Raw genomic sequence first — 27,685 nt, 5'->3', positions numbered from 1 at the left:
TATTTACAAATGAAAAGACTTTTGTGGCAATGGGAAATTGTGGTAGCCAAGTTGAAAAATATGTAATTAATGATATTGAAATTTCGCAAGATTATTTAATGAAAAAACTTTCGAGCCTACAGACCAGTAAGGCTCCTGGAGTTGATGGAATATACCCTATAATCTTAAGAGAGGCAGCAAGCGAGTGCATTGAACCATTGAGGCTAATTATGCGAGCATCACTAGACTCTGGGGAGATTCCCTTGGATTGGAAAAGTGCAAATGTATCTCCCATACATAAGGGTGGCTCGAAAAGTGAAGTTGGAAATTATCGACCTGTCAGTCTGACTTCAGTAGTAGGGAAAATCATGGAGGCAATGATCAAGGGTGGAATTCAGGATTGTTTGGATCGAATTGAAATTCTCAAGGATACTCAGCACGGTTTTGTAAAGGGAAAATCATGTTTAACAAATCTGGTTCTCTATTTCGAAAGGGTCACTCACGAGCTGGATTTAGGGAATAATTTCGACATTGTTTATTTAGATTTCAGCAAAGCTTTTGACTCAGTCCCACATGAGCGGTTGCTTTATAAGCTGGAACAGGTTGGAATCACTGGGAAAATCCTTAGATGGATAGAAGGATGGCTTCAGGGCAGGAGGCAGAGGGTTGTGATAAATGGCTATTCCTCAGAATTGGTTGATGTAAGAAGTGGGGTTCCCCAAGGATCAGTATTAGGACCACTGTTGTTTTTAATTTTCATAAACGACATTGATGAAGGGATAGAGGACGTGATATCTAAATTTGCAGATGATGTTAAAATTGGTAGAGTAGTTAATGATCACTGTCAAGCTGAGTTTCTTCAGAGAGACCTAGATAGACTTCAAGAATGGTCAGAAAAATGGCAGCTATGCTTTAATCCAACAAAGTGTAAGTAAACAGTAATCAGGAAACAGTAATCCCAGGAAACAGTAATCCCAAAATAACTTATTCACTTGGTGGAGTTCAACTAAACCCAGTACTGGATGAAAGGGACTTGGGTGTTACGATACGGTCAGACATGAAATTCTCTGAGCATTGTAAACAGGTTGCAAGGAAGGCCCATGGTGTCCTATCGATGATCTATCGAACTTTTGCAAGTAGAGATAGGGACGTGATAATCCCATTATATAAGGCCTATGTTAGACCACACTTGGAATACTGTGTTCAAGTATGGAGACCGCACCTAAAGAAAGACATCGAGCTTCTTGAAAGGGTGCAAAGAAGGGTAACTCGCCTGGTGAGATCGGCAAAAGGGCGTCCTTATGAAGAAAGACTTCGAATATGTGGGTTGCAGAGTTTGGAAACTAGACACCTTAGAGGAGATTTGATTGAGGTGTTTAAGGCTCTGAGAGGGAGGCATCAGTAAAATGAATAAGGACGAAATTTTCAAGGTTATAAATGATGCTAGAACTAGGGGACATAAATTCAAGTTACGGGAGGAAATGTTTAGATTGGACTGCAGGAAGTTTTATTTTAGCCAGCGAGTTATAAATTACTGGAATAAGTTGCCTTCATGGGTGGTAGAGGCCGACAGTTTAGGGAAATCAAGTGTCATCTGGATGGTGCCTTCGGGTAGGGGAGGCGCGTGGGATGATAGGTTTAATTTCCTTTTTTTTTATTAATTATTATTATTTATTTATTTATATTTTTTTTTGTTTTTATCATTGTTTTGTTCGGATATTTTATTTATTATTTTTTATTTTTTGGCTGGTGCAGCATAAGCCATATGCTTTCTTGCACCATGCGGCCATTACTAATACTAATACTAACCTCGCTAGAAATGGTTGTAAGATAAGTGGAAAGAGTGTGGTTGATAACACCCCCATCTTGTGGTACTCCTGTTCTTACCATTGTCATAGTCTGGTATCGACTATTTGATATTATCAGTATCCTTTCGTTAAGGAGGTTGTGAAGGATGGAGATTAGTGAGGCGGTTGCCTTGTAGTAGTTCTTTACAAAATGAAGCAGTGTTTGAATTGACACATTGTCGAAAGCTGATTTTATGTCAAGGAAGATTATGTCTATTTGAGATCTGTTACTGACAGCATGTTGAATCCGAAACAGCGTGTCAAATCGGTTTTTTATTGTAGATCGGTGGTGCAGCAATGTGTGTAGATGTGATGGTCTGTCTCGGTGACAGACCATCACATCTAAAGACAATAAAGTTGTTACTCCCTCCAGTAATTGACCAATGTCTCAGCGGTCAATTATTGGAGGGAGTAACAACTTTTCTAATATTTTCAGGAGGGAGCGTCCGATGGATATTGGACGGGAATGAGTCGCTAACTTTGGATGTTTCCTTTTTTTTGGAACCGGTTTAAATAGTAGGTCCTCCAAGGAGATGGGACAGTCCCAGTTTCCAGTATGCGTTGGAAATATGTAAAAGGGGTTTAACAATATAAATTGAGGATATTTTAATCTGAAATAGGGGTAAGCCGTCCGCCCAACAGTAGCTTTATTTGGTAAGGTGTTGATAACATTAATTATCTGTTCCTTAGTAATGGCGATTTCTTTCATTGCCTGTGGGAGACAACAGTCTCCAACAGACAACAATCAACAACAGGTAGTTGCTAATTGTTGTTTGATTTTTGCATGATTTTTGCTTTCTTGCGAAAGCAACCTTTATGTCTTTGTTGAACCAGTTTTTGGTATGGGCAGATATTGTGAGTTCTTTTGATGCTCCAGCTGTAGCAGTAAATTTCAGCTGTTATGAAAGTTCAATAGTTACTTCCTCTGTAGTTAAACTTTTTAGGCTTGGCCAATCATAAGTAGTCAGGTGAGACATAACAACCTGCGGCTTGAGAAATCTTAGGGAGTAGGTTAGTTTACGTTGTGATGCGACTGCGAGGGAGCTTATGGAGGTGCTTACCCCCTTTTGAGACAGCGTTAACGAATGTGAGGGGTAGATGGTCTGACGTAAAGGAAAACTGAGAAAGCTGCTTTTCTACAACTGGTGAGCTGTGGAAGATGAGGTCGAGAGCTTGTCCATCTCTTGTAGGTGGCGTATCAAGTCTTATAAGTTCTGCAGAGTTTAATGTTAATGTTAAGTCAAGTAGTGCTGAGGCATGCCTTGGAAGTGGCACCTTGAAATCACATGTTGGAGGGGTAAAAAGTGGAGCACAAAGTTCAGCTCTTGAGCAACATCCGCCACCTAGCTTGTTGTTGTTTGGGATTTGTAGTTCGTTACTGCACGTTTACTTGGAAGGGACAAATTTTGTAGAAGGAGAGGCAGTGGTCGTTTTAATGTATAACTGACGCCAGGAAAAGAGACCTTCTAAGATGGGCCACAAACGTTACTGACTGACGGATCACAAAAATGTCTGAGCAAACCTCACATAGTTTTCCTCTCTGGGCTATAACGGAAACAACCTTTCTATAAATAAGGAAACATGTTTAGCGACCGAATCACGCGTACACGTGACCGCGCCATAAACGATCAACGTGCGCGTGGAACCGATGCAACAAAAGTAATGTTTCGTCCAATCGCTCATTTGCCTCTCGTAGAGATGGTGCCACAAGAGTTTCGTTAATAAAGCCAATCGGTTACGGTAATTACCAAAAGTTTCGGGAGATAAATGCTCCGATTTCGAGAGAGAGAGAGAGAGAGAGAGAGAGAGAGAGAGAGGTTGTGTCGTACAGAGGTCAAAATTGCAACATCCATCGTGACACGCACGTGTGTTGTGGAGGAAGCCGCAAATATCAATCTGTGTTTGTATCCGCGGAAAAAAGTTAGTTTCAAATGGACATCAGCAGTTTTATTTATTTTTTTCACCAATGGAAAACTTTGATCCTGTTTTTTGGGATTCAGACGGCCTTAATTACAAACGGACTGCGATAAATGCGGTTATTTTTCGTTACTTTTTATTTTTCCAAAATTATTACGACACGATGCGTGTTCAAACTGAAACGTTTTCGGCTCTCAAGAACTTTCCTTTTTTTTTCTTATTAGTGCGCGGTTTCTTTTCGTAATTTCCTTCACGCTCACGCGGGTGGGGTTTAGGTTTTTCGAAAACGGAGCTCGGCATCCGATGTTTATTTCGGCCAATTATTTTACAGCCGCCAATTCGTGGCTCGACTTTACGAGGCCGCCGGAATTACCAGAAATCCGCTCGCCCGCACCTAAAGTCTCGCGCAGGGATTGAATTTTTGAGGATGTGGAGGAGATCTAAATGGGCAAAGAGGGTTGGAAACGAGGGATTGTTGAGGAGAGTGGCAGAAAATCGAAGCGCGATAAGGGAAAAATGGATTGGGACCGATGGGAGAGGGGACGTAATTGAAGGGAAGGCGATGGGAAAGTGACAGGAGGAGGAAGAGAATTGGAATGTCGGATGATGTGATAGAGGCTGATGGGAATTGTGGACACGAAGAGGCGGTTCGGAGAGGTGCGATTCATTTTCGGCTGTCGCAGACCTGCCACCTGGCAGAGAACGGATTTTCATCGAAAATTAGCCTCACAATCTCCAGCGCAGGACCCAGAATTGTATTCCCTTTTTCACTTTCAGCGCGATTATTTTTTATTCATTCATTTACTTTTAACCCGTGGGCAGCGTGTTTACTATAGCAGGGTTTAGTTGTCAGCATCGCTTTCGGTGGGGTCCCTTCGTGCACCTTTGCAAATAAATAAACAAATTGGGTGTTCCGGCCATCGATCGTATCCCGGTTACGCGGAACACCGCTTGCAGCCAAGCATTCCTTTCGCATGGGAAGAAATCTTTAGCAGCCTCCCCAACAAGGCGTCCCTCACTCAAAAGGCACCGACTAGGTTCAGCGAGACCCCAGCCATGTTGAACGCTGCACTCATTTGAAAGTGTAGTTGTATTGCGCAGCTAAACAAGACGACAAATACTTCAGAAACTGAACTCTCCTACAACTTATGAAGTGGAGCAGGTTTAGAGAGGTCGCAAAGTGTTTTCTGGGGGTTCGCCGCGGTTATTTTTAGTTGCAAAAGTTATTTTTATAGGAAATTTCACCACGAAGGTTTTCAACACTTACTTGTTTCGACGCAATATTCTACAAGTGGTTGTAACACCGCTTTTTGATAAATGAAAGGAAGTGACTTAAGGTCCACCGCAGCGGGTACTTAAAAATATTAAAAGCCCCGTTATAATGTTATATTTTAATGTTAAAATATTATAACACATTTTATTTTATATTATAAAATGTGTTATAATTATTTGCAACGGCGGACCTTTAATATTTTTTCAAATTTCCGCCGCGGCTGACCTTGATTGACTCCCTAAAAATAAAATATGCAAATGCAGGGTTATCATTAGAATAGAATTCTACGTTACAAATAATAAACTGGAAACAAAATTCAATATCAAAATTCATTTTTAATGGGACGACGTCTCGTGTGTGAATAAGAGAATGTCGAATACGCACCATCGAATAAAGGTGAGTTGCTCTCTTAACGCAGTTGAAGATCACCCCGTATGTTTTGCTGCCTCCGCCATGTTTGCCGTGATATAATTCAATAATTCCGCGATGGGCCGTCTAATGCAAACTGGCGCGATCTTAGTTCGCCAATAGTCAACCACCTTTAGTTGGCGCCATGATAGAAACCAGCCACCCGCTGTCCAGCACGGGTTAGTTACTGCTTGCACTTTCTAAAATCTAAAGAGCGGCAGTAGGTCGTCATCAGTCCGTGCTAAATCGATACCCGTGGAGAAAAAACGTAAATATTCAGAAGACTATCTAAAATTTGACTTTACCACCTTCATCAGCAATGGCATAGAGAAGCCACAATGCGTTTTGTGCGATGTCGTTCTCAGTGCCGAATCTATGAAACTTTCAAAACTGAAACGTCACTTAGAGACAAAGCATCCAGAACATGCACTATAGGATTTGGAGTACTTTCGACACCATGAAACTGGTCTCAGACGTCTGAGACTCGATCCTGCAGGAAGTTTTCAGCAACAGAACACAGCAGCAGTGCAAGCATCATATAAAGTCGAATTAAAAATTGCCAAACAAAAAAAAAAAAAACCTTACACGATTGGAGAAACGGTCTTCGAACCCTGCGTGTTGAAGATTGTGAAGTTAATTCTTGGGGAAGCCAGCGAGATAGAGATGCGACAAATATCTCTGTCCAATAACAGTATTCAGAGACCCATTTCAGATATGTTTGTAGGCGTGAAAGAGCAGGTTTTGAATGAAATCAAAGTTTCTCCCTTGTTCTATTTTCAAGTTGATGAATCAACGGACGTAAGTTCATCTTCTCAGTTGCTTGTCTTCGTGAAATGTATTAGTAACGGCCGTATGGTGCAAGAAAGCCTATGGCTTATGCTGCACCAGCCAAAAAAAAAAAAAAAAAAAAAAATCCGAACAAAACAATGATAAAAACAAAAATTAAATAAATAAATAATAATAATTAATAAAGAAATAAAAATAATAAAATGAAATTAAAAATTAAATAAAAAGGAAATTAATCCTATCATCCTATGCGCTTCCCTTACCCGAAAGTACTATCCAGATGACCTTTGAATTTCCCCAAACTGTCGGCCTCTACCACCCATGAAGGCAACTTATTCCAGTAATTTATAACTCGCTGGCTAAAATAAAACTTCCTGCAGTCCAATCTAAACATTTCCCCCCGTAACTTGAATTTATGTCCCCTAGTTCTAGCATCATTTATAATCTTGAAAATTTCGTCCTTATTCATTTTACTGATGCCTCCCTCTCAGAGCCTTAAACACCTCAATCAAATCTCCTCTAAGGTGTCTAGTTTCCAAACTCTGCAACCCACATATTCGAAGTCTTTCTTCATAAGGACGCCCTTTTGCCGATCTAACCAGGCGAGTTACCCTTCTTTGCACCCTTTCAAGAAGCTCGATGTCTTTCTTTAGGTGCGGTCTCCATACTTGAACACAGTATTCCAAGTGTGGTCTAACATAGGCCTTATATAATGGGATTATCACGTCCCTATCTCTACTTGCAAAAGTTCGATAGATCATCGATAGGACACCATGGGCCTTCCTTGCAACCTGTTTACAATGCTCAGAGAATTTCATGTCTGACCGTATCGTAACACCCAAGTCCCTTTCCTCCACTACTGGGTTTAGTTGAACTCCACCAAGTGAATAAGTTATTTTGGGATTACTGTTTCCCAGGTGTAATACCTTACACTTTGTTGGATTAAAGCACAGCTGCCATTTTTCTGACCATTCTTGAAGTCTATCTAGGTCTCTCTGAAGAAGCTCAGCTTGACAGTGATCATTAACTACTCTACCAATTTTAACATCATCTGCAAATTTAGACATCACGCCCTCTATCCCTTCATCAATGTCGTTTATGAAAATTAAAAACAACAGTGGTCCTAATACTGATCCTTGGGGAACCCCACTTCTTACATCAACCCAATCTGAGGAATAGCCATTTATCACAACCCTCTGCCTCCTGCCCTGAAGCCATCCTTCTATCCATCTAAGGATTTTCCCAGTGATTCCGACCTGTTCCAGCTTATAAAGCAACCGCTCATGTGGGACTGAGTCAAAAGCTTTGCTGAAATCTAAATAAACAATGTCGAAATTATTCCCTAAATCCAGCTCGTGAGTGACCCTTTCGAAATAGCGAACCAGATTTGTTAAACATGATTTTCCCTTTACAAAACCATGCTGAGTATCCTTGAGAATTTCAATTCTATCCAAATGATCCTGAATTCCACCCTTGATCAATGCCTCCATGATTTTCCCTACTACTGAAGTCAGACTGACAGGTCGATAATTTCCCACTTCACTTTTAGAGCCACCCTTATGTATGGGAGATACATTTGCACTTTTCCAATCCAAGGGAATCTCCCCAGAGTCTAGTGATGCTCGCATAACCAGCCTCAGTGGTTCAATGCACTCGCTTGCCGCCTCTCTCAAGATTATAGGGTATATTCCATCAACTCCAGGAGCCTTACTAGTCTGTAGGCTTGAAAGTTTTTTCATTAAATAATCTTGCGAAATTTCAATATCATTAATTACATATTTTTTAACTTCGCTCCCACAATTTCCCTTTGCCACAAAAGGCTTTTCATTTGTAAATATCGATGCAAAATAACTGTTGAGTTCATCTGCAACGGCAGCTGGTGTATTTAATAGTATATTTCCTTTCCCTTACGTGAAGGTCCGATCTGGTTTGTCCTGCTCTTCTTGGCATTTATATATGTGAAGAATTCCTTATCCCCCCTCTTTGCTCTGTTTGCTAGTGATTTCTCATAAACTGCCTTTGTTCAGATGACATCAAAGAAGAGTTCCCGTTTTGTTGCGCACTTGAAACTACTACAAAAGGTGAAGGTATTATTTTTTTTATTATTTTTTTTTTATTTTTAACATACAATATACACAACAGGTATTCGCCCAGTGTATAACAGAGCAAAGGTTGTACAAAACATAAAAATAAATGTTAGACTAATATACTTTGTACATAGTGACATAGTGACATAGTGTTTTTTGACAAGCGGCACCGGTGCTTTCGCACAACTCCGCATTTGAATCTCTTGTGAAGTAAGACAGTACAGTACTGTCAAGGCCAGATATCATATGTTAGTGTATGTTCATGTTTGCTTAGTGCGGGTTATGTTGTTCATCTGGCCGCTTAGCCTAGGGTCTGTGCAACACCACAGACTGCTAGTTACCGTCACTGGCACTGGGAGCTGGACCAGGTATGTGGAAAGAGAACTCTGGCTGGCCGACCCTGGGGTTAGCCTGAGCTTCCCAGGGAGGGCCGAGAAAAAAAAAATAAAAAAATAAAAATAAAATAAAAAAAATAAATAAAATAAAATAAAAAAGAGAGAATAAAAAAGAATAATAATAAAATAAAATAAAAATAAAAATAATAAATAATATAAAAAAAATAAAAAAATAATAATAAAAAAATTAATAAAATAAAATTATTATTAAAATAAAATTAATTAATAAAATATACTTTGTACAATGAAAGTTAATTCAAACGGGAAAAGCCCAGTTGACAAAAATAAAAAAGATATTCATGACGTCAAGTCCAGCGCTATGTAAACTCGCAGAAAGCAGTTTGCTGCAGGAGACATCATCACACACACACGAATTAATGAGGACATCTTTAGCCCAGAACTCATCCGTCAATCAGTCAACCTACTCCAAATAGTTCTATGAAATTGTTTCTTGTTCACAGCCATATCCAAGTCAAACTTGTACATGAGTGCCAATGTTCTTTTGAAGAAGGAGTTCCTGGATATCTCTAATCTGGAGTTACCGATGTGGAATGTAGTCTTCTGTCTAGTAGCCACCACTGGAGCGTGAAGGTCAATATGGCACAGAAGATCCGGCCGGTAGATTGAATACCTTTTTTGAAACTGGAGGACTACGGTGGAAAAATGTCTGTGGGGTTTGTACAGATGGAGCACCAGCTTTGCTAGAGTCAAATTCCGGCTTTCACACAAAAGTGAAAGAACTTGCTCCCCAAGCAAAGGACATTCACTGAATGATTCACCGATATCAACTTGCCAATAAGACACCAGCTCCTCTGCAAGAGGCACTTGATTCTCTGATCAAAACTGTGAATTACATCAAATCTGGAGCCCTCAACACCCGTCTGCTTAAAGAACTCTGTAAAGACACTAATTCTGATCACGAGGTTCTTCTTTTCTACACTGCTGTACGCTGGCTGTCGAAAGGAAATGTTGTCAATCGTGAGTTTGAATTGAAAGATGAAATCAAGTTTTTCCTCGAAGTGCAAGGGAAACATGAGCTTGTGGCTTACTTTAATGATGAAGCTTGGAAGACATTACTTGGCAGACATTTTATACCAGCTGAACCTGAAACTTCAGGTAAAGGAAACACACATTGTCCTGAAATTGGATAATCTTCAAGTTTTTGTATCCAAGCTGCAAAACTGGGGTCGGAAAGTAAATCTTGGAAAAATTGCCACGTTCAAAAAACTCTGCAGTGTGGTTGAGGAATCTGAAGGCGAACTGGATGACAATCTGAAGGAGGAGATTACTGGGCACCTTGAATCCCTTGAAAAGGAATTTCGGATGTACTTCCCTGAGCTTACAGAAGAAGAAGCTGCACTGGTACGAAACACATTCTCTGTTTCCCTGAATGTAGCCAGCATTCCCGATTAAGTACAGGATGAATTCTTAGATCTGCGGAACGATTCCTCTGCACGTAATTTGTTTTATGAAAAATTGCTGACTCAGTTCTGGTGTGCTGTGTATCAGTCATATCCAAATGTCACCGTGCTTGCCTTTCGAGTTTTACTTCCATTTGCCTCTGCATATAAATAAATAAATAAATTTTCATTATTGCAACTACAGCAAGCCCATCACAGCACTAGGCTAGGGGCATAAATTCAGAATACAAAGGAGACAAATATATATATATATATATATATATATATGTATATATAAAAACATATAGCATATTCTATATATACATTAACAACGAATATGAATTATAATGATCAAAAATATATATTGAAGAACATCACATTTGGCTCTCGGATGTAGTTGTTGGGTTGCTGTTTGTATTTCTCATAATTTGTTTGCAAATGAGACTCCTGTAGGCTTCAGAGTTGAGCAACCTCTTACAATCAATGTTGTGATAATTTATGAGGAGAAGGGATGCATTGGGGAACATCCTCTCCATTTGTTTTAGTCTGGAGAGTTTGGATTTGAATTGTTGTTGGTTTCTTGAGTTTTCTCTGTTGGTGGGAGCTATTATGTTGGCTAGGTTCGGTGCATTGGTTGCAGAAGTAATTAACTTTGCAAGAAGCATCTGCGAGAGTGGATTTTCAACGCTTCTTCATATCAAAACGAAGGCAAGAAACAGAGTGAATGTTGAGGATGACAGGAGGTTGGCTTCAACAAACCCTCAGCGGCGAATTTTGAAGCTGGTTGCCCAGATGCAAGGACGACCATAGCATTAAATATTAGGTTAGAATTACGTTCCGAAAAATCTATTTTTAATGTGTTTTCTTTACCCCGTTAAAAATGCATTTTTATGCAAATGGGGGGGGGGGGATCGCGGGTTACTTGGCTATTATAAAAGGGGCTGGCGACCCGATAAAGGTTGGGAAACAGTGCCTTAAGATATGCGAACTGCAGTCCGGATGGCATTTCGATGCAAATACTCGAAGACTTGTCCGTTGCCTTCAACTACTTCAAACGTTTCCAGTTAACATCTAAAAGTGCTTTTTTTAAAGCGGCGCCGTAAACATTTCCAAAAAAAGGGAAGGGTAACAATTGCGATTGTTCGTGAAAGTTTTCTCGTCCGTAATAATTAGTTCACGAATTCCTTTCTCCCCCCCCCCCGCTTCTCGTATGAAATGAAAGCCGAGTCGTTGCAATCGGTGACTAGTTTCGCGTGGATGCACAGCCCATAACAGCAACGATGGAAGAAGGTTGAGTTCATTCCTTACCATCTGTAGTTCAAATAAAAATGTCGGCAGACCCCTCTCAAAATGTTCGTGCTCCGCAGTTTCGTAGCACTCGTGTTTAATGAATTGCCTTACGAGAGTGAACCTGGTGAAGCTAAAGCGTATTCGCCCTCCTGGCTTGAAGGCTGTGCGGGGGATTTTGTCGAATAAGCCGATTTTCGTTTAATGTCGACTTTAAGCCCATCGTAATTTTCGTGGGTTACTTCCGTCCATCTGCTTCTAAAAATTGTCAAACAGAATTCACCCCTTCCCTCCCCTCCCCCCTCACATTATTTATTTGACGAGCATTAAGTCGCGAGATGTTTTCCGGTTTCTTGGCCACCTACGATCTCGCACAGCTCGCGCGAAATCTGCGAGATTACGTGCGACCGAGAAGCCGGAAAAGCTTTTGTAAGGGGATGCTCGTCGAATAAACGCGGTCGTGTTGGGGTGCGATTTCTGCTCGCAATTTTTAGAGTAATTTTAATAATAATGGGGCCTTCGAGCCAGACAAGGAGCGAGTCTCAACGCGTTCACCGAAGTCATTAACGTCCAGAAATTAAGCGTCGCCGTTAGAAATGGCGCTCGCACGTGCGATTTACATTAGTTTGCATTCGCGGATTCATTTTAATCATCGATTCTTCTCAAAAAGGATCTTAAATACCCGCCTCGCGATATTTCAGTTTCGCGCATTGGTTACTGCGCCAGAGAGACAGTGGGTGCGGATGAGATTGTTAGACGAGAGCAGTTTCATCGTGACAGCAATGAGCAGTACGAGTTCAATGAGGTGCATAAGACAGATGCCTTCTAAATTTTTAATTTTGGGTGCGCTGGTGAATGCGGCTTATGTAAACGATCCCAACTGCGGCAAAACACCGAGAACTGCCCCCCCCCCTCCCCACTTGATGAACTCGTTCTTCGCGAGGTTCGTGAACACTGAACCGGGTGAATGCGTGTCAGCGGGAGCGAGACTTCCAGCGCATTCCATAATACTTTTAATCGACTTTTCCGCTTTTTTTTTTTTTTTAAATAAAATGCAGTTCGATGTTTATATCGCGTGATTATATTTGAAAAAAATAAAAAATAATAAAAAAAATGATTATTTGACATATCGAAAGCGGCAGACTGAAGTCCGTGCGTACACTTTCCTTTAATAAGAAGAAATTAATTAAAACTTTAAGAACTTTATTAACGAGCGAAAAGTTTTTATTCCCGATGAAATGCGCGGTTCATTTCAAATTGAACTCTCGTTTAAAGAACTTCTTTTAATGTTTTAAATTCTTTTAATGTTTTATTTCGTATTAAAAGGAATTTTTCCGTTTACACTCCGGACAGTCGGATGAGTTCACAGCGTGCACAGAATACAACGAACAGCGTCGTATTTAGTGGTCACTCGAAGCACTTGTACTGATGCTCCCTTTGCGCGACCACTCGTCTACTGCGGCTTAAAATTAACGGATGAAGTCCGTAGAAGAGGTCAGGTAACGTCGTGACATCTGCGTCAGACATCAGGACGCGGAAAAACCGCGCTTTCAGTTTGAAATTGCGTTCGTCTCGAACGGAGCTTCGAACCGGAAGTGCACTCACGAATGGATCGACGAATCGAAACTGTCGTTTATCGCCGAAGGAAGTGCTTACGGTTGAGCGCCTCTATTTTTGACGATGACAACGTTGTGACCGAGATGACCCTCTTTTGTTTTCTTTAATGGAATTATGCGTAAGTCCGAGCACCTCTTCGCTGTCTGTCTCACACGTTCTCTTTCGCTGCCTTTCCTTCCGCTGTTCTTCTCAACAATTCCTGTTCCCTCTTCCAATGCAGTCCGAACACGTGCCGAAACCGGTCAACATCCTTTGACTTTCCAACTTCAAACTCGCAGGACCAACTTTTTCTTCCTCCTCATTCAACTTCCGTCTTCTGGAACACCCTCCCTTTATACGTATTTCCCGAAATTACAATCTTCAGAAGTTCGAGTCGTGTCAACGAGTGCCTTCTTTCATCTTCTCAACTTTCAACGGTACTAAGAGTACTATAGGTTCTAATACGTCTCGTGCTCGCGGTTATCATAAAAAAAAGCGGCGCCAAAGAATTCAAAAATTTTAGTCGCTGTACAGAAAAGGACTGAATGCGCTTCCCATAATTTTATCGGTTAGTGTGGTCAGTTTAAACTTGACAGAGAGATGTCCCACCTTCATCTTGGATTTAAGCGAAATGTCAAGGGGAACTGCGATAGCACCGAAGCTTCTTTCTTCTGTTCATTTCCGAGCACACTAGGAGCGGCTGAAAAGTGATCCGAGCAGGGCGGACACTTTTATTAGACAATAAATTTGACCCCGATCCCTCTTGTCTAAATGGAGTTTGCGCAAAAAAATAGTGAAAAATGCCAAAAAATGTATTTTTTTCTCTCCTTTCTCCCCCCCCCCCCATATTATTTACCACTAGTGTACGTGTGGCGAATATTTCGCCAAAATTGTGTCCAAAAAGAAGTAAAGATTAATATCGAAGAACTGTAGTTAGAAAGCCCTCTCGTTCGAATTCCATTCGCTGGTGGTTCAGGTGTTCAGTGGGTTGGACTCGGCTGATTAAATATATTTCAAAAATGACTAAAAATGCAGCTTCATCATTTTTTTACGTACTGTATATCGCCCTTTAAAAAATTACAATTTTTTCTAACGACCCTTTAGTTTTTCGCCAAAACTGTAGCGAAATTGTTGCCGAACACTTTTGTAACGGAACTGTTCAGCAACAGTTCCGGAATGGAACTGTCAAAAAATGACGGAAATTTTGAAAATCAGTTGGGAAAATTTTACTACACGTTGAGTGAGGGGGAAGGCATCTCTAAATTTTAGTGCTAGTTAGCATTAGTTGACACACATGATACTAGACAGCAAGCTTATGTAGCACCATAAAAAAAAAAAAAAAAAATTCCATTTCACCCATCCATTCGCTCCAAAAGTTTGTCCGCTTCTTCCTTGAATTTATTTAAGCTATCAACTTCCAACTATCAACGACAGATGGAAGTCTGCTCCACCAATAAACTATCCGCTGACTAAAGGCAAATTTCCGAACATCTATTCTACAACTGTCTTTCCTCAATTTGAATTTATGCCCACTCAGGTTTGTAATCTCAGCAAGTGGAAGTATACCGCCAAGACTGAGCTCCTCAAACCATTGAAGGTCTTATACACCTCAACCAGATCACCTCGTAGGTGCCTAGTGTCAACACACTGCAATTTACAGAACTTAAGCCTTTCTTCGTAAGAGCAACCCTTTGTTCCATTCACTAACCTTGTTGCCCTTCTCTGTACGTGCTCCAACAGCTCTACATCCTTCTTAAAATGAGGCCTCAGGACCTCTATATAGTACTCAAGGTGTGGCCTGATCATTGCCACTCACTTATACAAAGGGATAATCACCTCCTTATCCCTGCTAGAAAAATTCCTGTATATCATTGACAAGACACCATGAAGCTACTCTTGCAGCCCGTCTGCACTGCTCAGAAAACTTCATATCTGACTGAACAAATACCCCCAGGTCCTTTTCGTTCTCTACCACTGTCAGTGTAGTACCAAAGAGTTGATACGTTGCTCTGGGGTTATTGCTTCCTATATGCAGTATTTTACATTTCCAATGTTAAACTTCAGTTGCTACCTATCAGCCCATCTGTTCAACTTTTCTTGATCCTGTTGCAGTATCATACTGTCATTAAGAACCCTGCCAACCTTTGTATCATCTGCAAACTTCGACATTGGGGATGCAAAACAACAGTGGGTTCAAAACCGAATCCTGAGGAATTCCGCTATTAACTTTAGTCCACGAATCACAGTGTACATTGATTACCACATTGTCTTCTCCCACTCAACCATCCTTTTATCCATTAAGCAACTTATCCTTAAGCTCCTCAATTTGTGCAGTAGGCTTCCGTGTGCAACAGTCTGAAAAGTTTTCCTGAAATCCAAGTATATGATATCAAAATTATTCTTTGCAACCAGTTCTTTGTGACCACATGATAGTATCAATCGAATTGGTCAGATCAGACTTCCCCTTGACAAACCCACGCTGTGTCTGAATTATTACTGCTGTCTTTTCTAGATGATTCTGCAGAGCTTCCTTACCGAAGTGACTCTATTATTAATCTGACCAGAACAGAAGTTAAACTGACAGTTCTGTAATTACGCGTGTCACTCTTAGCTCCCCCTTTGGTATTTGGGGATACATATTTGCCCATCTGCAGTCCATGGGGATCTCCCCTGAGTCCACCGACGCTCTCGTAATTATTTCTAAGGGTTTGCTTACTTCCTTCGCTACCTCCTTTAATATAACTGGGTAGATCCGAATCACTTCAAAAATTTGCCTTCATTTTGCTCTCAGTTATTACAAAATGATTGAGCTCTTTGTTAGAGTTTAATAAACCTCTGTTCTCCGAATAGAATTTCTCATGTGTGAATGTAGATGCAACATACTCACTTAATATGGCAGCTATCTGCGCAGATAGCTGCCATCGATATGAAGCGGACCAATCTGATTCATCCACTTCCATCTACAGTTGACGTGCGTAAAGAACTCTTTGCTGTTTTTCTTTGAGTCCTTTGACAAAGATTTTTCGTAATCTGCCTTCGCCTGCCTAACCTCCTTTGTGACTTGGTTACAGACTAGTTTATATCTAGCGCAGGCATTTTATGAAACAACTAGACAAAGATTTGCGGATGGGTGCAGTGGGAGGTTTTTTTTGGCTGATGCTGCATAAGCTTGCTTTGTTGCATCTTTCGCCTCTTCTAATGCTAAGTGGTATTCACTGTTGAAGCAGCGAGACGTATTTCCCTGGCAACAGATGACAAACTTTGTCCCGCTTCGTACTTCTTAATCATTTTCATCTTCATTTCAAAATCAATTTTGTTTCGTTTCCAGGCACTACCACCGCTTGCCCTTTCCTTTCATCATCGTAATACCTAAGTAGGAACGAAGAGAAGATTCCGAAATTTTATTTATTCGTTTTTTATGTGATCGAAGCTTTCAGTGAAGGGCAATAAATTGACCGTAACGCAAAAACCCACAGAATTGCAGTTATCGCAAATGGAAGGAGATCGAGTACCCGTTTATAATGAGATGCACGAACAGAAAAGCCCAATTGGCCGGAAAGTGCGAACTGTTTTTGTTTGTCACTTCCAGAAACGTGCTTTGGAAAAATGTCACAAAGGCGTTCGAAATTGATTCTTATAACGGAACATGTGTGATAATGATGGAAGGGTAGTGCGATTTCCATTATAAATATGACTTTTTAGAGGGATAAACAGATTAGTAATATAGAGAAATTTTCAACTTCCAAGGACTTGGATCAAATTACAAAAAAAAAACCAAAAAAAAAACAAAACAAACAATGTGTCATTGGGTTCACGTTACGATATTCTCGCGATACCCCCATTTATTTCTACGGGATGCAAAATACGTTTCCACAATTTTTTTTAAGTTTGCGCCGGCCGCAAACACTTACGCGAAGTCGAATTTACGTAACTCGAGTATTGTGTAAGTCGAGGAGTGGCTGTAATTGCGCGGCGATTCGTAGCACACCGGGGGTGATCGAGTAAAGAGTGGAAGGAACGTAATGTAACGTACGAGATTCCTTGTGGAAGCGAAACTCTTAAGCTTCCCATTGTCACACAGACCACTGTGCTAGGGGTGGTTCTGGATCACAAATTAAGTTTTCACCCCCACCTCATCCATCTCGCCTCCAAGGTGAAAAAATTTTCAGGCTCAATCATCAGAATCACGAGTCTTCCTTCCGATCGTGACGTATGCTGCAGCTGCTTGGTTCCACAGAGCTAGATTGGTTAATATGATATGCAAATTAGGCTCTATACAACGGACAATGCTTCTGGCTACCCATAGGGTATGCAGGACAGTATCCACTGCTGCTATACAGGTCTTAGCTGGGACCCTTCCACTGGACTTGTATGTAACCTTCCGTGGCCTGACCTTTAGAATCAACAAGAAAATTCCAACCAAGATCTTAGACATTGAGCTAAACCTGAACACTGACCCTAAGGCAGAGAAAAGACGCTGTTATAATGAGATGATAAATATCTGGCAGACAAGGTGGGACACTTCCACCAAAGGAGCAGCTACAAGGAGGTTCCTACCAGATGTGACTTTCCCCTCCTCTAAGTCGGCACAGAAGTGGCTCTCTCTAACTCTTGAGACATCATTCCTAGTCACTGGGCATGGCTCATTGAACGAGAAGCTCTTCCAACTAGGCCTAATACCCATAGACGTTTGCTACCGCGGGGCCAAGGAGAATTGGTTCCACCTTCTCTATGAGTGCGCTCTCTATGAGGACCTGAGGCAAGACCTAGTAAATACCATCCCTCTCACTGAAAACCAACTGGACATTCTGTTGCAGACACCACAGAACCTTGCTGCCTTCCAGAACTTCTCAGTGCAAGTATTCACGCGCAGGAAAGCCTCGTACAGAATAACGGAGGCTCCGAATGGTGATCTCCATACAGCAGCTTAGAACTTTTATTTTTAATTTATTTTTATTTATTTATTTTATTTTTTTATTTTTTCGTCTCCCCACTCTCCAGTAGTGTAGCTTCTCTCTGCCCCCTTTTTTTTTTAATTACACCACGGGATTTTTTTTTATTTATTTATTTTTATTTTTTTCTTATTTATTAATTACATCATGGGATCTTTTTTTTTTTTTTTTTTTTGTTTCACTTCCTCTGGAATGGGCCCCCAGAGGAATCTGGTCCACCTTTTGACAACATCAGGTGAATCAGAGTTTCGTTTGAGACGTTACGTGGTATATTGGGACTGGCCCACCTTCCCGTGGTGTGGACGAGTACCCAGAATCATCTGTCCAGGTGACTGATGCTTCTGGGTAGCCAAGAGGCCAGAACAGAAAAACAGAACACACACATAATACACACAAACCGACGTCACACACATATCTGGCCCATTTGTAGTGATTCTGTTCTTCACAGAGATACCAGGCGGAGTTGAACAGACGTTCTAGGAGCCGCCCTTTACAAAACACATGTCCACATAAGCATCTACCAACTGATACAAAAAGCTGAGGCGGTCTTTGTCTACAATGCTTTGAAAACAGCAAACTTTCCTCCCCTCTTCAGATCCTTTTTTATAACAAAAGAAGAAGAAGGAATAATTTAAGAAATGAAGCGAGCCTGAAGGTTCCGATTTTTAGAAAAGCCATTGGTCCGAAAAATATAAAATACAGAGGCGCAAAAACCTGGAATAATCTTCCTGAAAACATCAAAAATGCCATTTCACTAAGCAAGTTCAAGCAGCTCCTGACTGAACACATCACCAGGAATGTCTGATCTAAATCACCTTCAACTCAACTCCTGAACTTTCCACAATGCATACCAGTTTGGAAATTATGTAAACAAGTTGAAGGAACAGCTGTCAAAAAGCTTGTAACACTCTACGCAATTATTTCACAATTGTTTTTCTTTCATGCTGGTTATTGTAAAAGTACTCGCAATGTAATTATAAGTATGTACTGTTGTTAACCACGCGACATGTGTGGTTGGTTTACGAAGTCTCTGTAATGGAATGTAGAAATATGTCCAATTCATGGTGTATCTGTTTTTATTGTTATCTTTTTCAAAGGGAACACCCCCTAAAAAGCCTCTGGCTTATGTGTTCTCCCTCCATCTTGCTGGCTGTTATCTCCCAACAATCGTAACACAAAATAAAATATTAATATAAATAAATAAATTAATTAATATAAATTAATTAATAAATAAATAAATTATCGACGTAAAATGCTACGACAATGGCGGCAAGTTTCGAATTGAAGCCTCGGAAAGGAATGAGGTCAGAAGCTTGTTTAGTCTTTTGGTTATTCAAAAGTTCCAACAGGCACAAATTACGCACATCGCGACACTGCGCTGGTGATGCAGCTTTTTTTTTCTTTTTTGCTTTCAGTTATTTCGCAATTTGTTATTTGCCGCGGCGCTACTTCACTTTTTTTACCTCAGACGCTGATGCGCATTAAAACCTCAAAACGGACGAACAAACCAACTTCGCAATACGCAGGAAGGACATCCCTCGAAACGAGGTTGCGACGTTTCTGCCCTCGTTTGAGAAAATTGGTGGTGAACGCGCATTAAAATTGCAAAAATATTCTTTCGATTTAAAATTGAACCGTCGAGACGTTTTACGTATGTGGGGCGGGTTATTCGGGGGTTATAGAGGAAACGTATTTCGAGTGTGGCGTGACACGTGACCAACTGGCTGCGCCACGAAGTGGAGAGCGTATTAAGCAAAGCGCCGCGTCACCCGTTGTGACATCACGCGCTCACCTCGTGATGTTTGCGAGTCGGAAACCCCGCGGTGCGGGTGTTGGTGGTACGGGCATCCACCGCAACCTTCCCCGCGTCACGATGTGTCGCAATAATGCCGATCTTCGAATGACACGGCGGAGAAAAGGCAAAATGAAACGGACGCCATCACCCTTTAATTGGTGCCGTAACGGATGCAGCCGAAACTCCCTCGAGTGACGCGACCCGCTTCGAAGTTCGTCCGAGTGTCCCACGGAGTCACCGCCCAGGCCGAAGTGTCTGCTTCGCTTTAATTAATTTTTACTCATTTTGGAAAAAGAAGTTTTCACTCGCACAAGAAACGAAATTTGAAAAAAAAAAAAAAAAAAAAAGAAAAGGGAGATTATTTGAATTTTTTTTTACTTTTTTAATTGAAGGAGTTTAAAACGTATTTCAGTTGTAATCGGAACAAGATTGAGAAGTCGAATGGGGGAGGGGAGACTGAGAATGCAGACGCCAGGTCGGTGTTCTTGTACACGAAAGTATTATTATCTGTTTATTTCTCTTACGAGACACCCATAGACAGCACGTGGCTAGAGGGTGTGGTTACATTATATCAATATTTACGAGCATATTTACATGAACTTATTTACAAAATTTGGAGATGCAAAAACACAGAATATGTGTTAATGGATTAATTGCGAATGGTTGTTAAATGCTAAATATTATTATATAAATTATTAAATTAGTCTTCTTATTATATTTGTACCTGCCCGTACACATTACCAAAGATTTCTGTCCTATACATTTTGTCTGTACATAGTTTCTCTGCATCTATATTTAAATCACTAAAATAATTCACAGTATTTGCTGGGAAAAATCTCCCCAAAGAGTCCAATTGAGTCAGTTGGCACTTCAGACTTGGTTCTTCTCTGTTTATTCTCGGTCGTATCATCCGGGGGCGAGTGATCACGTTTCCCACTTTCAGCGAATCTATTCTCTCCGTTAGTAGCTTTGCCAGAGTTAAGATGTTTCTGGTTGTGATGATATACTTCCAGGGTGTGATGTCCAGATTGGCAGACAAGACCGCTCTTGAGATGGTAAACGGTTTCCCGGCGATCTTGTTTAGCCATCTCAGGAGCCAGTATTCTACTCCTAAGAAGGCCTTGATGTTGTTCTCGGGGGCCGATGACCAGATGGTCGATGCGTACAACGGAATCGGTGTAACGCATTTAAGGATGTATTGAATTATAAGATGAGGGCTTCGGAGACCGGTGAGTTCTTGTCTAGTGCTCCACAGTGCTGCGTATGTCTTTTTCCTAATGTGTTCGAAGTGAGGTATGAAGTTTAATCCTTCATCCCACTTAAGGCCAAGGTCAACATGTGCGGGGGAATTTTGGATTCTGGTATTGTTCACAAAAATCGTAATTTCATTTTTCTTCTTTTTGTTGGTGAAGGTCATTTGGGCAGTTTTATTTTCATTAAGTTTCAGGCCAATGTAGTGCAGATATTCTTCAAGTTTCCTGATTGCCTCGTTCGCTTCCTCTGATAGATGGGGTGCAGTTTCTTGTTCTTTAGAGATTACAAAAAATTTCAAATCGTCAGCATAAAAATGGGGCTAGTGCTATTGCGAAGAAAGTGACGGACAATACGCCCCCTAGAGATACAGTAAGTTGCTGTTTGTTTCCCGTTTATTGCGATAATTTGTCTTTCTTGAAGGGTGTTAGTGAGAATGCTTAAAGTGCTTCCTGAAATGAGGAAATACTCTTTGAGGATTACTGTTATAGCTGGGATTGAGACGTCGTCGAAGCCTGCTGTTACATCCAGGAAGACGATGTCCAACTGTTGTTTATTGTTTAAAGCTAGCTGTATTCGGAGTAGAGTCTCCATTAAATTAGTAATAGTCGACCTTCGAGGAAGCACAGAATGTAAGTATTGTGGCCTGTCCCAAAAGCAGTGCTGATTGATGGTGTTGAGGATTGCTTTTTCAAATATTGTTTACAGAGAGCATCCGATTGAGATGAGCCTGAAATCTTTACTGGTTTTAGGATTGTTTATTTTTGGAACTGGTTTTATGTAATATCTACGAGGGTCATTTGAAAACAGCGATCGTTTCATTTGTGTGCACTCCGATGACAGAAGTTCGTCACCACTTAATGGGGGAAAAGCGTACTACGTGCCCCCCCTCTCCCAGCCCCCTTTATTTCGCGAATTTTCTTCCGTTGATCCGGGATGGTTGGCGGACAAGTGCGGCGAACTCCAATCGACGCACTGTGTATGTGTGTGTGTGTGCGCGCGCGCGCGCACACGCGTGGTACGCACCTGTCGCACGGTGAAGCGCAGAAGACCGAAAGCGCGAAGTGGCTGCGGACGAGAGACATCCGAAGTCGGACCTCCCTGGGAAAATTCGGGCGCGGAACTTTGCCCTATTGAAAACCACGACCCCAAATCACTGCGATCGATCCCCGGGGGTATCGCCAAATGTCGCAGTTTGACATTCGTACAGTTCACTCGCTTTCAGCGTATCCCCGTACCGCAGCAGTGAGAATGCATTTACAAAATATAAAAAAAGGGTTGTCGGCCCGTAATAAAACAACAAAATGCGTGATCTGACGCACTTCATGTCGCTTTTAATAACGGAATTAAAGAAAGAAAGAAATTTTCCGTAGCCAGGTGGACAGGAGCAGCAGTGCGTAGCACACGCTTCTTGATTAGACCGGGGTTCGTGCCCATCAAATACGGAGGATGCGGAAAGGTCAGGGAATGACCACCGCATATCCCCGGAGCAATATGGCCTTAGTTGCTAATGCTCCTAAAAAACAAATAACAACAACAAATTTTCCGTTTACAGTGCGGGACAATCGCACAGGGTCACAGGATACAGAAGGCAGTGCGCGGATACTGCGGACATGCAACACGGATTTAGCAGTCATGCGGGCTTAATGTTCGAAACAAGTGTCCCCCGTGGACAAAGCAACGATGACAAACCGCCAAACAGTGGTGGTTGTCCGAGAGCAGAGCCCCGGGGAACTCCCATTTTAAAGTAAAGAACAAATAAATTTTGTTTCTACGGAGCGCGTCACTTGATATCGTCTGTTATGCGAATCCGGTACAACAGCGGGTCTCGCAATCCCTGCTCATTAAGTTCGTCTGGTATAATATCCCGATTAGTGGAAGCACGCACTCTCGTCAGATCTTTGCGAAAATAAGTGTGTCCCCCACGTAGTTGGGGGACACACTTTCGTGTCCCGAACTGCTTTCACCACTTCCCGTTTTTCTTACCGCGCATTGGAAAAGGCAACGAACGACTGTCCTTGTAAATCGTGGCGAATCATTTCGTCAAAGGGGAGGTCCTTCACTCGGTCGCACGGGCTCGTTTTCGGTGGAAGGTCGCCCAAAATTCGCACCGAAGTGGGATGGATGATGAGGAGGAAACGGAATCTTGTTACGCCGATCGATTCGCGATGTTTTCCGGGGTGGGTGGGGGGAGTCTCGACATCAAATTAAGAAATAACGGGTAATGACTGCGCGAGACACGAAAGAAGATTATTAAGTTAATGCCGGATGATGGCGGCTTTGTTCTCTTATTTGCACTTTCCATTAACGGAGGGTCTTCACGCGCTTAATAAATGCTAATGCCAAAATCGATGAACTCGCTAATAATTGGATTTGCATATATTGGGGTGGGCATCCGGGGGTCCTTAAGAAATGTTCATTGAAAATGTCCACTGAGCGATGATTTCGCCGAAATGGGATTTGGATAAGATGGACGAGATTACTGCGAGGCTCATTTGCAAGTTCTAAGACGGGCGTATCGGCACTCCTCCCCCAATCCCCACCTTCTCTTTCCCCGGAGTTCGATTTATAAAGGGAGTTATTACTGAATTGATGACAACTGCAAAAAATAGAAAAATGGGGCGTATATCTTGTGTAAGCCCTAAACGTTAGTTCCACTCTGCCCTGATACAGAACTCAACATAAAATGGCCGGAAATTAGTGTAGCATTGTTTACTTGTTTCTAGTGACTTGCTACCAGGGAGCACACCGATCAGCTCTTACCCGGTACCCGTCCACACCACAAGGAGGTGGGCAACAATTGTATACACGCTCTTCAACATGAACAAAGCAAAAAATAAAAATTTGCAGTCCCATAGATGAAGGAGACCACATCACTAGGAGACGTAAAGAAGGGATCAACCCAGAGATACCAGCGTCACGCCTGAAGACATGCCCCTTAATAATACACTTAAAGAGCAGCAGAGCGATGGGTCTTCGGTCCATCAGAAGGGGTCGAACACATTGAAAGAATGTGGACTCAGCAGTTTATGGTGATTTTGTTGAATAGGAGACTATTGGTATATTTAAAAAGTTGAAGCTCTAGAATTCGCAATTCCAGGAGAACTTAGGCCAAAGACGATGTTGGTGGTCTTTCAAATAATTTCTTGCCAAAGTTTTGGAAGGCAATGAAGCTTCTGTTGGTTCGAAATAAGGGCGTGTTCATTTCCAGAAGAGAAATAAGGTTGTCAATAAGAAATAAGCTAATAAGATACTGTTCGGCACGTTCTTAACATTACCAGAAGAAAAGATGGTTGAGTAGTTGGCAACCGCGCCTGGGTAGTGAGAAGGGCAGCCCGTCTAAACCATACGTTACACCAGGTACGAAACCGCTCTTATGAAGAATTATTCTTCAATCTTCAGCCAAAGCGGGACACTCTGAAGATCACAGCGGCAAATTTTTAAACTTTCATAGCGAGGTATGTGGAAGGAAGACGATTGTGAAACAGAACGCCAAGATGTATGCGGCGCCTCCGTAGCCAGGTGGGAAGGAACAGCAGTGCGTAGCACACGCTTCTTGATTAGACCGGGGTTCGAGCCCGTCACCACCAAATACGGAGCATACGAAAAGGTCAGGGAATGACCACCGCATATCCCCGAGCAATATGGCCTTAGTTGCTAATGCTCCTAAAAACCAAAAAAAAAAAAAAAAAACCAAAGCCAAGATGTGTGTGCGTGTGTGTCTTGACAAGTGGAGGAGAAGTCTCTCCATACTTGACAATGGGAGGTTTCGCTTTCCTCAAATATTATCATTTGCGATTTCGTTACAGAAACAATTAATTTGTTGTCAATTGTCCAGTCAGAAAGCGTACAAAGAACAGTAACTTCCTCCTATTGAAAGGTCAATTTTCGAATTTATTTACGCCTTACTTTCTGCACGGAGTACATTAATTCTATAAGCGATTAGTTGGGCAAGGAGTTTGCCAAGATGTGATATTAGCGCAATAGACCTGTGTGATTTAAGATCATCGATGGGTTTGTCAGGCTTCGGGATAATTCTTGGAAGAGATAGTTGGAAAAGTAGACGACTCAGGACAGGTATTATATAATCTTGGCAAGAACCGTTTCATTCGTGTACGTTCTTGGAGATTTATCCTTTCGCATGGAGAAGACCTCAGCTTTTACCTCTTCTAACGTAAAAGGTGGAGTGGAAGAAGGAGAGTTTTCATTTCTCTCTCTCATCAGAATGAATTGGCAAATCCAGATTAATGTTATCCTCAGAAAATAGCCTGTCTAGTGTTTTGTTGACTACCTTCTTCCAGTTAAGGGAATCTGAGTTATCAACAGCAACTGTTCAGGATATCACCACGGTTAAGTTTGTTAAATTTCGAATTTTTAAACCCCGATCGATCAGTACTTTGAACAAAAGCCAAGAGATTATTTAGCTTTCTCATAAATACTTTTAGTCTTTTAATGCTTTTATATTTCTGACGTTGAACAGAATCAGAAGTTTATTAATAGCGAAATGGAGATCGATTTATTCGGTTGTAACTGGAAACTCGGAAGTAAGTCTTTAAACCCCACTTTACCACGTGTTTCTTGCGAGTAGTGCTTCGTTAAAAAGATGGCGTTCAAGTGCAGCGTGTGTGCACGCGTTTCTAATTACAGGAAACCTAACGCGAGTGTATTTGTTTTCTCAAATGATGAAAAGGAGTGGCTTTTATCAAAATTACAATTGAAGTGTCGCCAAATATTGGTGCGCGTGCATTCATCATTTTACAAAAGAGTTTGTAATCACGAAGATTGCTTCGTAGATGTAAGTGAATCCTCGTTAAGAGAGGGGGCCCAAACTCGCCACTAATGCATATGCAACGTAAGAAGAAATTTTCTTGTGTTTCATGCAAGGAAATACCTGACAACGAGGGATTAAGGGCACTTTCCCAACATGATGTGATACCCTGCACATCGACTGAAACTATATCATCTGCACAGGAAAAAAACACTATCCTACCATACCTTAGCAGAAGCACCACACCTGAAACCACCGATGAACAGGTACAAATCGCCGAGGGCGACAATCATTCCCCCACAGATGACGATGCTGTCTCCACTTCTCTGTTGCACTACAGGACAATTGAATGCCACCCTGAAGAAGTTATGCATGACGTAGCTACCTCGGCCACTAAATATTGCCAAACGGCAACAACTTCGATACAAGGGGAAAACTACCCCCGGATAAGTAATGATTATGTGATTCTCATAAACAGTCAGCTGAATACTCTCATTAATGAGATTAAGCACATTAAAGCACAAAACTCAAGCCTACTTGAAGAAGTACAACTAGTAAAGGCAGAAGTAATTAGAAATAAGTTCACCGTTGTGAACCAGCCTTCTGTCATAGAACAAAACCATCGAAATGTCAAAGGAGCTACATCAAATGAATACACGATACCAGCTTATCGTGATAGTCATGAAAGTATGAAGAAACCCACTAAACCTCAAACCAGTAGTACTAAAGAAAAACAATCTTTAACTAATAGGAAACACAGCGACCTGCCTACCCCCATCGAATTGAGTCAATTACCTCTATTAGAGCACCCTTGTGAACTTAGGTGTGATATCGATTATATATCTGAAGCAACCGTTTCTCACAATGAAGCGTCTCAAAATGCTCCATGCCTACACTCAAGCTTGAGTGGTGTCACCAATAAAAAACCCACTTATGCACATATTGTCTCCCAGCAGTCACCCGTCGAACGATCGCGACCTAATTCCCCTTCGGAAGTGTCATTAACGATCAATAATCCAACTTCTCACCAAGATAGGTCTGTAAATAGATTGGTAGCTCAGGGGACCGGTCCCACTCAAGAAACATCACCAGCATACCCCAACAAAACCACACCAGTCAACCAATCCAACGTATTGGAGAAAATGTACAATATAACATCCGTCCAAACAAAATCGAAAATTCTTTGAGGAACAAATAGGGATCAAGGTGGCTGTGAGACCTGTGAAAACAAGATATCCCTCCTATTCTTCATTCACAATCACTTGTGAAAAACAGGATGAACTAAAAGTGCTAGATACCAGCACCTGGCCGCCAGAAACTCTAGTAAAAATGTACAAAGAACGGACATCTTCCGCATCCTACCGCACAAGATCGACAATAATACAGGGATAGCAACCAATGTCAGCCTCATGCCAAACTGTCTCAATAACTCCCCTTAAATGCTTCTACCAAAATGTACGCAGTATCAGCAATAAACTACACCCCCTACAAACCATCATGTTACTAGCTGAATATCAGTTCATCTGCTTGACAGAAACCTGGTTATCTCACGGAAGGCAACTGGATGTCATAGGTCAGCCTCCATAATTCCAGGGATAGCAGACGCGGTGGAGGTGTTGCGTTACTGTACTCATCCAGTTTCAAGCAGTCCAGATTTCAGGTGACCAGATCAGATAAATTCGAAGCCCTATGTGCCACATTAAGAAAGGATGCCATACAACTACAAATTTGTCTTGTATATCTACCCCCTGATCACACAGAAGATTCACGAAATGAACTGATAGCATGGATAGCAGCCAACTTAGTCCCCAACATCCCCACCTTCATTATAGGCGATTTCAACATGCCTACGCCTAGACATGATGAGGCCACTGAGGATCTCATATCAGCCATTGGCACGTTTGGCTTATTTCACCAAACCACACCTCCTACCAGGGGAAACCA

General features: G+C 41.6%; 2 protein-coding genes across 3 annotated transcripts in view; both read left to right on the top strand.

The window, feature by feature from the left end:
- LOC150092037 (uncharacterized) overlaps window positions 1-27,685 on the top strand; it is a 321,608-nt gene that overhangs the window by 32,115 nt on the left and 261,808 nt on the right. The gene's annotated exons all lie outside the window — the stretch shown is intronic.
- On the top strand, window positions 9,463-9,843 carry LOC150092038 (protein ZBED11-like). The gene has a single exon (XM_090371074.1). It carries the CDS (start codon window positions 9,463-9,465, stop codon window positions 9,841-9,843), a length of 381 nt encoding a protein of 126 aa, XP_090227200.1.

This window comes from Mastigoproctus giganteus, chromosome 1 (assembly GCF_048544385.1).
Source record: "Mastigoproctus giganteus isolate SK-2022 chromosome 1, ASM4854438v1, whole genome shotgun sequence".
NCBI classification, from domain to species: Eukaryota; Metazoa; Arthropoda; class Arachnida; order Uropygi; family Thelyphonidae; genus Mastigoproctus; species Mastigoproctus giganteus.
This window is presented reverse-complemented; position numbering and strand designations above follow the sequence as displayed.